Consider the following 13,639-nt stretch of genomic DNA (forward strand, 5'->3'; position numbering starts at 1 on the left):
TTGCAGGCATACATGCTGGCAGGACACTGTATAACAAACAAACAAACAAATAAATAAATAAATCTATCTTTAAAAAAGAAAGAAATGGTCAGGAGAGGGAAATGACCCTGCCTAAAGTCACACAGGAAGCCAGGTCCTCTGGGCAGGATCACTTCCTACAGGGCCCTGGTGGGGAGAAGTTAGCCTAGAGCCCCTTTGAGGGAAGTCAGGGCCATTCTGCCCACTTTGCAGTTAACAGAGCTGAGCCTACATAGCGAGAATGGGCAAGGGTTTGTCAAGGGATGGAGAAGATGGGGGGGGGGTGTCCCAACCTCTTCTTCCCATCTACATTGCCTCCCAGCTCCTCCTCAACAAACTTGATCCTGCCCCAGGGCCTTTGCCCACTGCCTCCCTTCAAGGTCTCAGTGCTCTGTGTGCTCAAGTCACCCCTCAGAAAGGCTGACATGGGCCTAGGCTTAAGAGCAAAGTAAGTCATAAGAATGTGTGGGGGCCCCGGCCAGCACACAGCAGACACATGGGAAATGTGACCACACCAGCTACAGGGACACTGAGGAAAGCTATGACTTCCTCCAAGTTCTTGTGGCACCTTCTCAGAGGACTGCAGTGACACTTGACAGTGGACCCTCAACTCTCCTACTGAACCAGTGTCCAGTTTTCTGATGCCACGGACCCTTAGTGGCCATGTATCCCAGTCCTGCCCTGCCTTAGTGTCCTCATCTGCAAAGTGCAACCCTTGTTTAAGGCAGAGCAGTCTAGGGTGGATGCAGACCCAGGTCAGTCTGGGGACAGAAGAGGACCCAGAGGGGAGGCAGTGGTGGAGCATGCTGACTGAGACCCTTGCAGGGGTCTAGGCCTCAGGGAAACCTCGAGAGCTGCCCTCCTGGCCACCATCTGCAGGAGAGTACCTCTCAAAAGCCCCAAAGTAGCAGAACTGATTAGGCTTCACTTAAAGTCTGCTCTAGCAGCTGTGAAGCACTGTGCCTCAGTTTCCCCATGAGTAAAACACTCTTGCAAGACCCTTTTCAGAGAGTGGTTGTGTCACGTGTGATGTCATGTGTACAAGAGATGATATTGACACTTGTGCTTAGGGTACCTACAGACTGAACCAATGCCATTCTTCCTGTCTCCTTCCCAGCACGTGCTTATGACTTTGTTTTATGCCCTAGGGGAGAAGTAACTGCTGGTCACTGGCCTGTTCCCAGCCCTGCCCTGCCCCCTGGTGTTCATTCTGAGCACTGTCCCCCGTCTCCCCCCCCCCCCCCCCCCCCCCCATGGGCTCTCAATAAGATCCATTTCTTCCAACCACAGGTTCAGGGACTGGCTTTGGGTCCAGGTGGACAAGGGTCTAGGTATCTAAAGCAGCAGGACACACGGGAATAGAGAGCCACCATCTTGCTGCTCTCCTGCCATGCATAGAGAAGATGAGAACATGCTGGGGAAGGAACATGCCTGGATGGGGTGGGAGGGTCCCTTGCTTCTGGCTCACTTCTGCTCCCTCTGCCTACTTGGGCCAACTCCTCAAGGTGGGCTCCCTGGGGCCTGCTCAGGGGTAGCCATGATCCCTCTTTTTGTTTTGGCCCACGGGTCTGTCTGAGAAGCCTGAGGTCTGGCTGACCGGGAATGTGTCATCTGCAACTGGGCTGCACTGAGACTCTTCCCAGAAGCTCACAAAAGCCAGTGATGGGGTAGAATGAAGGACTTGTGCCTGGTGGTCCTTCCTGTATTCTTTGCCCACAGCCATATAGGCTGCCTGTCACACAGCAAAAGCTCTCTACATGGCACAGGCTGGCTGGAAGGCAGAATGGATTGGAGCCAGGCCCTGGGAAATTCTGGGTGGCCTTGAGAAGTTCTTCCCAGACTCAAGATCGTCAGTTCCCTGACACCTTGGGAAGGGGGTGGATAGATCAGCCTTGCTGCAGGAATCCAGAGCTCCAAGCCTGCCCACCTGAGGGTGGTGTGAGGCCCAGATGTTGGACTTGGGGTGTGGCTGCATGGAGGTACCCTGGGCTGGGTGCCGATTCCTGTGTTTCAGGAATAGGGTGGGGGCAACCCAGAGTAATCTCTGGGGGTGGGAGGAGGGCCATAGACCACCCCGGGGCTCATTAGGGTTGAGGGCAGGAGAGGGCATACACACCCAGGTGCCTGAAGCCTGCAGCTCAGCATGGGCCCAAGGCGCCACCTGGTGGCAACACTGGGACCCACCCCCATGGAAAAGGTGGTGTAGCTGCCCTTCCCCCACCACGGCTCAGTCACAGCTCAGGTTGGAACCTCTCTCCTGAGCATCCAGCAGGCTCCAGAGAACATAATGCTTAAAGAAGAGGGGCTCACCCAAGGTCACGTGATGTGTTACATGTCAGTAGGCACGAGGAATCACAGCCACCAGTCCATATCCATCCCCTGGCATCTGCTTCCAGGCTTGCTAAGGGTGTTGGCAGAGAGGTCTCCTGCTAGCTCCTTGTATCTAGATGACCTTGGCTACATACTGGCCTCCAGCTCATTATCTAGAAAACGGGAGCCCACCCTCATGTCCAGCTCTGGTCACTATTGCTGGGTGACACCCAGGGGCAAATGGGGCTGGGAGGGTGCAGGGACCTGCTCGGCGGGGTGTGACCTTCTTTCTGGCATAGTTGAGGTGCTGCTGCCTGGGAGACTCACACGTGTTCTGTGGCTGTTCACCCGCTCTCATCAGCTTCCTCCCCAACAGAACTGAGCCTCATCTCTCAGTCCTGCTGAGATACTTCCCCTCCACGCCGGGCATCCTGTGATGACATTTTAGGGAATAGTATGGGAAGGGCAGCTGCCGGTGCCTTGCTGCAAATAATATCCATGGTGGCTAAAAGAGGCCCCCCAGGGGTGCCCCTGGCCAGAGGCCACTGGAGTCAAGTAAGCCTCACACTGTGGGGAGCACAGGAAGGGTGGAGGCCTCCTCACTGGGTTCTGGCTGGACTACAGGGCTAGGGTCTCAGGCTGCCACCCTGGGGACCCCAAGAGTTCCTCTGAATGCACACAAGACACAGTGGGTTTGGCGTACAGTCTGAGGCTCTCCCCAGGGCGTGCTGCTCCCACGGCCCAGGCAGGGGGGCTGGTCCCACCTTCCCGTGTCCCATGGGGTGACAGAAGGGCGGTGGAGGAGGCAAGTACGACAAAGACATGGTTCTGTACAAAACCTGAAATAGTTTTACTTTTTTAAAACTTTGGTCTAAGTTGCCTTAGACCTCATGGACTCGATACAAGAGTAATATGAACTGGGAAATAGAACACTTTAATAGCCACGATAAACTTTGTTAGAAATGTACATGTCGCCAAAATAATAATAAAATTAAAAAGAGAAGGAGAGAAAACAGCTTGATGCCCGGGTTAAGATTATAGAAATGTTCACAAGGACAGGGTCAAGGAAACTTTAAAAACACCAGTTCTGAGTAAGCCTGGGGCCCGCGAGATGCCCCTCTCCCAGCCCCGGGCCCTGGGGGTGGCGTCCCTCCAAACAGGTCACGTGGGAGTGGATAAGGCCTCCGCCAAGCTGCATCTCCTCATGGACAACACATCCGGGTAACGGGTGTAGAAACAAACCTCATAAGAAATGTACAAATATAAAAAGCTACAAACATTAATAAATTACAGCATCACGGAACACAATACTTCACAAGGTGCTAGTAAAAGAACTGCATCCCCGACCCCTCGTCATACAAGAAGGAGAGCGAAGAGCTGGTGTGAGATTGGAGACGCGGCTGCAGGGCGTGTGGGAGGGAATCTGTACTATCCGCTCTGAGAGACAGAGTGTAAGGCTGCGCAGACGCCGTTGTTTTTCAGGCAATACCTTAGTTCCTACGAGGGAAGAAAGAAGAGGAACAAAAGGAAAGAAAGAGAGAAAGAAAGAAAAGGGGTGGGGTCGGACCCCGACCATCCATCAGAGCCAGGGTGAGGGGAGCAAAAACTCGTATAAAGGTTAATGAAGGACTCTATAGAAAGAAATTCCTAGAGATACTTTTGCTCTTATAAAAAAGAAGTCATTTAAAAAGCTATTTACATGCTACATTCTATGAAAAATATGCTTCCGGAAATACATCTAAATGAAAATACAGGATTGCCTGAGAAACAAACCCAGCCCCTCTGTGTCGATGGGTGGACACGCCACCTGGGTTGGCCCATGCTCATGATGCCACCCAGGGGCTCAGACAAGCGCTGCCATGCTGGCTCCAGCCCTGTGGCCCTGCCCACCTGTCTGCCCACTCAGGACAGGGTGCCTTGGCCTAGAAGTGCTGTTCCAGAGTGGGGCCCCTCCACGTGGCTTAGCCTGGGTCCCCTGGACCCTAAGACGTGGCTGAGCTGTCACCCTTCCCCTGTGACCCCACAGTGGCTCCTCCACCCACTAACACACCAACCTAACTGTGGGTCCTGACAACCGCAAATGTCCCCAGGCATTCGGGGTGTGACACCCACTATCTAGCCTGCTACCTGCCGGCCAGGAAGCTGGGGCAACCTCTCCTCACTGGCCAAGTGCCGTAAGACTCACTCAGGAAGAGGAGGGAGGGGACATTCAATACCCCATAGCTCCTCTCTTTCTGTGTCCTTTCTTTGCCTTGTTTTACGCCTTTGGAGGCTGCCAGCCTGGGGCCAGCTCAGACTCGGGCTGATGAGCGTGGCTCACTTTGCCTTCCTTGAAGGCCTCATGCTCCCAAGCAGAGCCATAGAGGTCACCAGGCTCTGGTGGGGTGCCTGGAGGCTGTCCTGAAACCAGAATGGTCCTTAAGTTGGCAGGGCCACTTTCAGGAACTGGTCACTCTAAGCAACTTGAGAAAGGATGTCCATGTTCACAACAAGGGACGGCCATGCTCCGCTCGCTCCACCTGCTCAAGGGACAGATGCTCGTGTTGGGAAGAGGTGGCTGGGAGGAGGCAAGGCCCTCCTGGGCCAGGCGGCACAGCCACCCTCCTGGGAGGGGCTGATGTAGCGGGGCTCCGGGGGTCCTGAGCAGAGCAGAAGGATCCTGGCTTCCCAAGCCTTAGAGGAGCAGTTTCCCATTCCGATGGATCTTCAAGATCTTTCCAAGCCTTTGCTTGGCGGTGGCCATGCCCTTTTTTGTACGCTTTCCTACAGAGGTGAGGAGAGATTTTTTTTTTTTTTTAAATCAAGAGTGACAGCTAGAGCAGGAAGGGATCCCACAGGCCCTAAGTGCCACCCACCTCTATAAAACCAGCCAGGCTGAGCCTTGGGCTCTGAAGTCCCGCATGGAGCCAAAGTGCTCGGAGGCACAGAGACCATCATGGACTTGGTTCAGGATGGCGTGGCTAGGATATGAGGCCACCCTGGGCCCCAACCCCTGACAACAGGGCCATCTCAAGTGCCACCAGTAAGTAACCATGCCACCAAACTTTGACCACTAGGCTCAGGCTGGAGTGTAGGTAAGTGGGATGAAGGAGACTACAGGGGTGCCACAGGCCTGGATGGTATGACTCCCAGCCTGGCTCATATCATACCCATCTTCACCTGTGGCAAATGACTGACCACATGCCTGAGTTAGCGCCCTGAGCTGAGGACTAGTCAGTCCTTAAGTTTGTAATTGATAAGGCCCGTTCAGGCCATATCTCCTGACTTTAGCCTAATTCTTTCACTTGACTAAGCAGGCCAGCAGCAAACACTCATGTGAAGGGTAGGGGCCGTGCAGATGCACGGACGTAACTGTGTCCGATGCCTAGCACCTGCTGTCCTGAGGCCAGAATCCCCCTTACAGTGTTCTTCCTAAGGGCAGGGGCAGAAAGGGCAAAAGGGGTACCTTTGGCAGCAGTGTTGTTGGGGGATGATGCAGAAGGCCGCCTCTGTGTGAGAAAGACTCCGGGGGCCATGGGCTGGGAGGCACGGCCAGCCTGGGCCCCTGAGAATGTGCCGGCTGCTGTATACTCATGGTCAGCCAGGCTACTGCTGTGTGATTCAGGTGGGGGCTCAGGTGAGCTGCCCTCCTGTGAGGCCTGGCTGCTGGCTGTGCTGGTAGAGGCCGGGGTGGTGGAGGCTGGGGTGGTGGAGGCCGGGGTGGTGGAGGCTGGGGTGGTGGAGGCCGAGGTGGTACCCGTGGAGGTGGAGGTGGAGATGGAGGGGGAGGCAGTGTTAGGAGTCGGCTTCCTTTTGGTGTTCTTCTTCTTCCTGTTTTTCTGCTCCTCCTAAGAACAAAGTGTGGAAGTTGTACTACCCATCGGCTGCCCCAGCTACATCACAGTGGGGCACAGCCAACTCAGCCTCCACCCAGATGCAGGCTTCAAGGGGCTCGGACCACCACCAGGTAGGGAGCACAGAGAACAGTGGCTGAGAGGCCTCTCCTACTGAGTCCAAGGCGGAAAGTCTGGCCCATGCGAGCCACTGTGAGTTCTGCCAAGAGATGACAGAGGAGAGGAGAGGAACAGGTGGAGACAGGCCCCAGCTCCTGCCTGTGCACACCACTTAAAGTGCCAGGACCCCTGGGGATGGGAGGAGTTCCCAGGGGCATTTAACGAGGGCATCCTGAGCACCAGAGAGCAACCACATGTTAGTGAGCGGTGCCTGTCTGGGGTAAGGGGCATGGGGCTGTGTACCTACTCGGAATCTGGAGCCACTCTCCGGCGGACAGTCCCTAGCCCTGGCGATCTCCACACAGGAGGTAGTGGCTGAGGGTCTGGAAGCCAGCCTGATTTCGCACAACGGAGACTTACTCTTGTAAGCCCAGTCTCCTCACCTGCTGGGACAGCTTGGCTGCAGCAGCTGCCAGCCCAGTCTCGATGGAGGCCACTCTGGTCCCCTCACGCACAGGCCTGTCCTGTCTTGGCACCGATGGGCCAACCCTGGCTGTGGAAGACACGGGGAAGGCCAACCAATCAGGCTCTGGAAGTGGTGGCCCATTTACCGCAGACCATCTCCGAGTCTGGGGCACCACAAGCATCTAACTTTCTGAATGGGAAGCCATATCATATCTGCTCTGCCCAGGTTGGTGCCACGCTGAGATTATCTATGAGGGAGTATGGGAGGCCCAGCAAACTGGGCAAGGAAAGCCGGGTAGGCAGGGGACCTTGAAAGGGGTGGGCATGTCTGATCCCACCCACTCCCACCCCCCCAGCATGTGTGTGGTGCCCCTCTTTGATCTAACTGAGGACATTGGAAAGGAGGGGCCCAAGTGAGAAGGTTCTAGAGTAAGGTCTAGGCTCCGAGGTCCCAATACACAAAGCACAGCCCCAGTCAGGGCCCTATGGGGAGCTGTCCAAGCTCCTCTGGACATGCCTAGAGCCACACCTATGTCCTCAGGGGCCACGTGTCAGACGGTAGCCCAGCTCTACCTGTGGGGCTGTAGGGGGCATCATCTGAACCTTTCCTCTTCTTTGACCGGGACTTGAAGACAGGATTATCTTCGTCAGACTCCAGTGAGGGGTAAACTGAAGGAGGCAAATAGGAGAACAGGTCCCTGAGTGGCTGGGTGCAGCCAGGGCTGGGGAGGGGGCGCTGCTGCAGGGACCCAGGGATCTGTCCTTAGGTTCTCAGACGCGCTGTGCTATTGAAACTGCCATAGCAAGGGCACCGACACATGGCAGGCAGGTGGGCAGAGGCTGCCAGCCGCACCCACCCCAGGATGGCCTGGTGCCTGAAAGCCTCGGCACTTGGGGTCACTGCTCACATCTGCTTCATAAGCCTGAGACATGCAGTCCTCCTGGAGGCTGCTACAGTGGGGAGTGAGAAACTGAGGCAGCTGGGCTAATTCCACTATGTCTGAAACCCTAAGACCCTCCTAGCACATGGGAAGAAGGTGCTTGCCTGGTAGCTCACATGGCCATTGGGGAGCTTCCCTGGTTCAGGGGCACCCCTCCCCCAGTGACCCCTGCACTATGAGTCCTACTTCTCTGACCAACAAGGCCAACTGAGGAATCTCCAATACTGCTGATTCTGTGGGTGGCAGCAGGACCCGGCACTCCAAACCCACAAAGACAGTGGAGACAGGAGTTCACTTTGCTGCCAGTCGGCCCATCAAAGCAGAGCACACACGCACCACGAGGCCTTGATCTGCAGCAGCTGCAGGGCAGAGCCCTCTCTCAGGAGCTCGATCAGTAAATCCCAGCCTCTGGCCACCAGGAAGGTACTGGACTAAATCCACTCAGCCCTGGGGATGGGAGCCTGGGCCAGCAACACTGCTGGAATATTCCCTGAGATGGGGTGAAAATCAGGGGCCTAAGTCAGGCAGATTCTGCTGGAAGGAGGCCTGGTGGCTGTGCCCATGGCAGAAGGCCAGAGCCGTGCTGGTTTCTGACCTCACATATGGCTGCAGGGTCATCCTCAGGCCTCAGTTTTTCCACCTTACATACAGGGTAGGTACAGTAACCCCAAAGCCCTGTCACTGCTAAATGTTCAGCTGCATAGACACCTGTCAGGCAAGAGTTCAGAAAGCTAAATACACAGTGACCTATGACCCAGCAGGGCCCGCTCAGATACACAGCAGCGGGACAAGGGTAGGAACCTGTACCCACAGGTTCACAGCAGCCAAAAGAAGAGGCCAAGGGCCAGGGATGAACACATGCATGGACTTATAGTACACTTCCTGCACACAGGAAAGAATATTACTCAGCCTGAAAAAGGAAGGAAATTCTGGCACGTGCCACATTATAGAGGGACCCACAAAGAGTCACATGTTATATGATCCATTTAGATAATAAGTCTAAAACAGATCCACAGAGACTTGAAGAACCTCACAAGTGGTCAGGGCTAGAGAAGGGACAAACTGTGGATGAGGACAAAGTTTCCTCATAGAGCAGACATTCAAGGATCATGTTTTGTTTGAAACGGTGTCTCACTGTATAGCCCTGGCTAGCCTTGGAATTTACTATGTAAATCAGGGTGACCCAGAGCACAGAGATCTGCCTTGTCTATGTCTCTGGAGTGCTGGGATTAGAGGCATGCATGCACCACCACACCCCAGCCCAAGATGGATTTTACAGTCTGGACTGTAGATCACTGGCCTGCTTGACCTGTTCTGAGCCAGTGCTGCCCCCTACTGGCAGCAGCCACTCACCGTAGTCTGAGTCCTTGAAGCAGGCATCCAGGTGGTCCTGCTCCTCATAGTCCTCCAGATCCACACTGTTCTTGGCAGTCCTCTTCAGCAGGCGTTTGCCTGCGCCTTTGCTGCCACCGCCATTCTTCCGGGCACCGTGAGCTGCCAGTGAACCACCCTTGGCCTGGCCAGTGCCCCATGTGGTCTGCAGGCAGGAGTCAGAGGCCTGCAGGTTGGCCATGGACAGCATTCCCTGAATGGCTTCCTGTGTGCTGGGGGAGGCAGGGGGCTGGCTGGGGACACAGAGAGACAACAAGCACTCAGCCATGGCCCTTGGCCCACAGCCCAGGACATTTGGATCACAGACTAGAGCCGGTACATAGCCCACAATCCACAATTTGTAGTTCAAGGTGCCCAAAGCCCAGAGCTGCACATACACTCGGCCTCGGAAGCCAGTAGGTGACAGAGTGATGTGCACAGGCTCATGACTTAACAATGAGAAAGGCCTGGCATGCCCCTCTGTACACTCAGCCACACTCTGGGGAGAAAAAGAGGCTTTTGGGACAGAGCTGGGTCACAAAGACATGCACAAGAGGGCAGATGAAGCAGCTTAGGTCTTACACCGTCGTGCACTGGTTCTTACAATGTGAGTTGGCCAGAGGCTCAGCTGCCTGAGTCGTGTACCCTGCCAGCTCTATATGCCCTTCCACGGCTGACCCTGACCTCAGTCCTAGCCAGGGGCCCTCCTTCTCCTCACTCCTACATTGGAATGGAGAAGTCCCCACTTCTTCCCATGACACACTGTACCAAGGTGACCATGCCCAAGTATGAATCCACACACTCATCTACACTTTCCATCTACACCTATACCCTCAGCCACACCTGCATCCACCCTCCATCTATATCTCTCTATATATACATACACACACACATCCTTATCTATACCTATATCCTCATGTACACACACACACACACACACACACACACACACACACACACACACACCTATACCCACTCATCTACATCCACACCTACACCTTCATCTACACCTGCATACATATCCATCTACACCTGCTACTACACCCTCATCCACACAGGTGTAGATGAGGATATACTTGCAGGTGTAGGTGAGGAGGGTATACATGCAGGTATAGGTGAGGATGTACATGCAGGTGTAGGTGAGGAGGGTGTACATGCATGTGTACCCTCACCTACACCTGCATGTATATCCTCACCAACACCTGCGTGTACACCCTCACCTACACCTGCATGTACACCCTCACCTACACCTGTGTGTACATCCTCACCAACACCTGCGTGTACACCCTCACCTACACCTGCGTATATACCCTCACCTACACCTGTGTGTATACCCTCATCTACACCTGTGTGGACATCCTCACCTACACCTGCATGTACACCCTCACCTACACCTGCATGTATACCCTCACCTACACCTGCGTGTACACCCTCACCTACACCTGCATGTATACCCTCACCTACACCTGCATGTACACCCTCACCTACACCTGCATGTATACCCTCACCTACACCTGCGTGTACACCCTCACCTACACCTGCATGTATACCCTCACCTACACCTGCATGTATACCCTCACCTACACCTGCGTGTATACCCTCACCTACACCTGCATGTATACCCTCACCTACACCTGCCTCCACACACTCATCCACCTGTACTCAGCCCTGCACTCTCACCATGTACACCCGTATGCACACCATATCTATATCTGCAACGATACATCTCTTGGTCACGGCCATGCCTCAGCTCAGCCAAGCTCCCCTCTCTGGGTCCCTCCATGAAGACTTGCAAGCTTCTCTTGCTCCCCAGTCTTCCTCTCCTCTAGCTCCATGGAGTAGTGCCCACAGAGCTCCACGTGCATTCTTCTGTGGAGCCCCGTTGCCATGCCCTTTTTGTGCTTGTCTAGCAATGCCCTATCTGCTGTCCCACGGCCTCACTTCAGTTGCACTGGTGCCCTGACCTCCAGAAAGAGCATGCCAATCTAGGTTCAGGGAGCAGCGCTCACTACTATACCACAGACCTGAGGCCTGGCTGCTGCTGAGCTGCAAAGGCCCTTGAGGCTAGGTTTTAAGCAGCTCCTGGGTAGTCTCCCTAATCTCCACCAGCCCTCCCAACAGGATCTAGCTCCTGCTTCCTCAGCATCCTGTGCTGGTCCAGTCTACTCACCTCCTCCAGCCTAGAGCCACCTGAACTGCTTTAAAAATGCCTACACCTAGGCCCTGCCAGGAGATTCCAAGTCAGGGTCTAGCACAGATCCAAATGTCCACATGATGCCCAGGCAAAGAGCCAAACTCCCCATGACTCCACGATGACCTGGCCAGTGAGAGCTCCCTCAGGGGACTTCCTGGTAGTTAGTCTAGCTCAGCAGCCCTATAACTGAGCCCAGCCTAGAAAAGAATGGCTTACTCCAGCTGGTGAAGAAAAACTGTACCAGTACCAGGGGTACCAGCTACATCAGCTACCTACATCATTCCATCATGGTCCATACTAGAGGCACATAAGATCCCATTGTCCCCACCCTGTACTCTTTGGTCCCTTTTCTCCTGAGACTCTTGTATCAAAGTTCTCTTGTCTCCAGCTTCTACCTTGCTATATCCTGGGAACCGCATCCAAGGATTTGGAGCACAATTAGAAAGACCTTTGCAGGAGAAAGCATGCCAGCCTCTGAGAAGAGGGTGTTAGGAGATGAGCTCAAGGCAAGCCCAGGACCAGAATGGTGATGAATGGCAAGGAGAGCACAGCATTGTGCAGTCCAGGTATCCCCTCCATGCTTCCCTCCACTTGCTCAAGATGACACACATGTGAGACAGAGGTGGGCAGACCACCTTATGTACAGGGTGAAGGACCCAGGCAGAAGGGACCTAGAAAAGCCACTACTCAGAAGCATGGGGATTCTAGAGATAAAGGCCCTGTTTGGGGGGAAGGGGTGTCAGAGAGATGGAACAGCCCCACTGGAGCTGGACAGGCAAGCTTAGCAAAAGCCATCTCCTAGGCTAATGCGCCATGGACCAAGGGACATTTCCTGAGCCTGAGGAGGAGAGGGGAACCACTGTCTCCACAGCCCTCCAAAGCTGCCTCCTAGTCTGAAGTCAAAATGGAGGGCCAAGTCCCACAGCCCTGAGTTCTGCAAAAAGCAATGCTGGAGCCTCCCTTGTAAAGCCGGCCCTGCCCTGTGCAAAACGTCTGGGCTATGTTTCACAGGCCAGCAGCTGCCCTGCCACTGTCCAGCTGTGCCAGTCTCATGGACTTCTCTGAGCAGGGGCAGATCACTGTCAAGAACAAATAGCTCACCTTATACTCTCTAGGTACAAAACCCTAAATGCAGGTCCCAGGGAAATGCCAAGACATCCACCATGAAGGGTCCTAAACACTAAGGGCAGGACCCCCACGAGAGACCATCTGGACATGAGTCTCTGCCCACCCATGCCATCTGGGTGACCCCAGACCCAGCTGGCCTGTCTATCTCCAAGGCTGCTGGAGAATCAATGAACAGAGTTTAACCAGCCCGCATGGAAAATAATACTTTAATCCTCCAATTACCATACCCAAATCTCCTCCTTTTCCCACGGCGGTATACACCAAGCAAACCATTCACAAGAAATTAACATATTTTCCTCCATTTTCTTCAGCTGTTTTTCCCAAACAGTCAGTACTTAAAACAGAGCAAATGGACCATCAAAAACTGACCTATGCTCCAAATGGGAGACTTTGGGAGAGGAACTGCCCGGGGCAGGCTGAGGGGGCTGGCTGGCCTCTGAGGCTCCAGCAGACACAGCAGGCACATGTGAGAGGACACATGCAGTGTCTGCTGAGCACTCTCCCCAGACTTGGGGCACAGGGCCATGGCAGCTCTGGTTTCTCATTAGCAGACAGTCCTCTCCTGGCCTCACAGATAAGGGCTCAAATGGCCCCATCTGTGTTCCATCTCAATGCCACCCAGAGCACCCATAACAAGGTACCTGATGGCTAGGACCAAGGCCCTGTCTGCCTTCATCCTGGGTGGTGCCAGGTTTACCCCATGTTCCAACTTCCCAGACCTTTCCATTGAGGTCATGGGGGATCCAGGGTGTTGGGGAGTCTCTCAAACCCAAGATGAGTCATTGAAGTGTTAGTTAGCATGTACTTTCTGCCAGAAGCCAGGCATCCCGACCACCATAGACTGTGTAAAGGCCTGCACAGGGCCACAGTCTGGAATGTGGAGGGGCTGTCACCTCCAGTGGGGAAGAGGCCACAGCCAGGTGGCCACCAAGCTCTCACTGTATCATGTCAGGCTGAGCCAGGATCCTGTGCCCAAAGCCATGAACATGTCTCCCATCATGCTTCACTCTCACTAGGAAAGCGCCTGAGGCTGGCTGACTGTGAACATGATACTGTGTTCAAAACAGCAATCTATGAAATAAGATATGGCCAACTAATTTGGCGAAAGCTTGTTTCAATCAAGCCCTTAATCCACCTTACCGGAATCTTCATACCATCTAGGCCTGACCTAGGCCTCCACCTGCTGGAGCAGCCTTGGAGTCTGTGTGAGCAGCTGCCTGAGGCAGTCATCTAAAAACTACTCAGGCAGATGTGGGAGCCAGCACCCAAGAGGGGCCTAT

The 13,639-nt window shown here is 54.4% G+C and overlaps 1 protein-coding gene across 1 annotated transcript in view; it reads right to left on the minus strand.

Moving 5' to 3' along the window:
• Nucleotides 1-3,154: 3,154 nt before the first annotated feature.
• The window catches only part of Phf2 (PHD finger protein 2), a 73,672-nt gene continuing 63,187 nt past the window's right edge, over nt 3,155-13,639 (minus strand). The window contains exons 18-22 of the mRNA XM_036189006.1: nt 9,020-9,291; nt 7,299-7,394; nt 6,704-6,813; nt 5,774-6,155; nt 3,155-5,091 (exon numbers count right to left, since the gene is read on the minus strand). Coding sequence (XP_036044899.1) covers nt 5,003-5,091; nt 5,774-6,155; nt 6,704-6,813; nt 7,299-7,394; nt 9,020-9,291 — 949 coding nt within the window. The 3' untranslated portion in view covers nt 3,155-5,002. The remainder of the gene's footprint in view (nt 5,092-5,773; nt 6,156-6,703; nt 6,814-7,298; nt 7,395-9,019; nt 9,292-13,639) is intronic.

Source organism: Onychomys torridus, chromosome 5, assembly GCF_903995425.1.
Source record: "Onychomys torridus chromosome 5, mOncTor1.1, whole genome shotgun sequence".
Taxonomy (NCBI): Eukaryota; Metazoa; Chordata; class Mammalia; order Rodentia; family Cricetidae; genus Onychomys; species Onychomys torridus.